Raw genomic sequence first — 1,682 nt, 5'->3', positions numbered from 1 at the left:
AAGTCAAAGGATTTACAAATTTCTGGCTGAGATGCACCAAAAAAGGTCAAATAACCTTTTTTTTTAATCATTGGTGACATCACACTACCCATTACTAAATTTTATGCAATGAGACGTAGTAAATGATGTATTTTATTTTGAAAGGACTTCATGTGAATCTGTCAAAAACTAAAAACAGTTTAATATTTTTAAAAAAAGTAAATTTTCTATTTATGTTTATGTTTTATTTATGCCAAAAATCCATATTTAATTTATACTTACCATAATAGAAACAGTGAAATATTATTTATTTTTCTAATGAGTGATTTAAGACTTTGTGGCTCCTCCTGGGTGGTGAGAAACCGACTCGAATGGCTCTGTAAGTGTTGAAGGTTACAGAACTCTGGTCTAAGCGCTGCTGCCGCGTGTTTGTGTTTCCTCTCCAGTCTCTCTTAGTGGCCCAGCAATTGGCCAACGCCGTCGGTGGTGTGATGTCCGGGGCGGCGCCCGGCATGAATCAGCCCATCCTCATCCCCTTCAACGCGGGTGGACACCTGGGCGGGCAGCAGGGCCTGGTGCTCTCCCTGCCCACAGCCAACATCCAGAGCCTGGTGGCGGCTGCCGCTGCGGGGGGCATCATGACGCTCCCCCTCCAGAATCTGCAAGGTGAGAAAAAGGGCAGTGTGCATTAGTGTCACATCGCACGGGGGGGAAAATAAACAAGAAAATATGCTTTTTAAAGGAATAGCAAAGGAAAAACAATGATTTGGTGAGCACTCCAAAAATGGTTTGTAATAAAAGGGTTTTACATTTATCGTTTTGTTTTTTGTTTTTTGTACATAAAAATTGCTTTACAGAAGTAAAAATTCTTCTGGGGTTTGTGTCCCAAAATGCAGCTATCCTGAAATTGCCCAAAGGAAAAACCATATTAATTACAGGTCAGCGTTTTGCAGCGCAAAAGCACTTTATGGCTCTTTCCTGAGCAAAGGAGTACTCTGTACTTTACTTTTTTTTATATATATATATATCTTTTCCACCTAATCTGTCCATCCTCATGGATGTACTTATCCTTGCCTTTTAAACTTTAATGCCCAAGTGTTCTCTTTTGATCATAGTTGTAAATGGTTTTCATTTTAATGTTTAAAACATTGTCTCTTTTATACCATTAGATTGAAGGATGGATGGGGAAAACTGTCAGCCATAAATCTTAGATGAGAGATGCAATAATGTAAAATGATGCCAAGCTCCATTTAAAGCAGTGTGTTTTCTCTCTTTTTGGGAGGAAATGCCGATTACAATAATGCCAGTGCGGCAAAAAAGTGCAGGAAAGACTCCCATCATGTGAGGAAATGGACGGACTGCAGCACTCAGTGAGGAAATGTGGAAGGAGAAGCCTAATGGACACAAACATGCATAAATAACAGCAGCCATCACTGTGGGCAGAGCTTTTAATAAACCCCACATCTGTCCAACGAGCCTTTAAATGTATCCGTCAGTGGTGGACGATAATGGGCCCGGCAGGCTTGTCTGACTCGCACGTCAACAGATCTTCTCGGTGCGTGAGGGACAACCCAGAGGGTTCGGAGATCCATCCGACGAACACATTGTCAGGGTGTCAGAATTCCAAAAACTGTGTCTCTTTACTGTTCGCAACAAACCAGCAAACAGTCTGAAATGGGGGGAGAGGAATCGTAGAAATGCCT

At 41.5% G+C, this 1,682-nt stretch overlaps 1 protein-coding gene across 3 annotated transcripts in view; it reads left to right on the top strand.

The window, feature by feature from the left end:
- The window catches only part of pou6f2 (POU class 6 homeobox 2), a 103,441-nt gene that overhangs the window by 37,370 nt on the left and 64,389 nt on the right, over positions 1–1,682 (top strand). For all 3 annotated transcript variants that reach the window (XM_024280148.2, XM_024280149.2, XM_024280150.2), the window contains one exon: positions 426–645. In XM_024280148.2, the coding sequence (XP_024135916.1) occupies positions 426–645 (220 nt within the window). The remainder of the gene's footprint in view (positions 1–425; positions 646–1,682) is intronic.

This window comes from Oryzias melastigma, linkage group LG20, assembly GCF_002922805.2.
Source record: "Oryzias melastigma strain HK-1 linkage group LG20, ASM292280v2, whole genome shotgun sequence".
Lineage (NCBI taxonomy): Eukaryota > Metazoa > Chordata > Actinopteri > Beloniformes > Adrianichthyidae > Oryzias > Oryzias melastigma.
The sequence above is the reverse complement of the archived record's forward strand: the minus strand, read 5'-3'. Positions and strand labels throughout refer to the sequence as shown.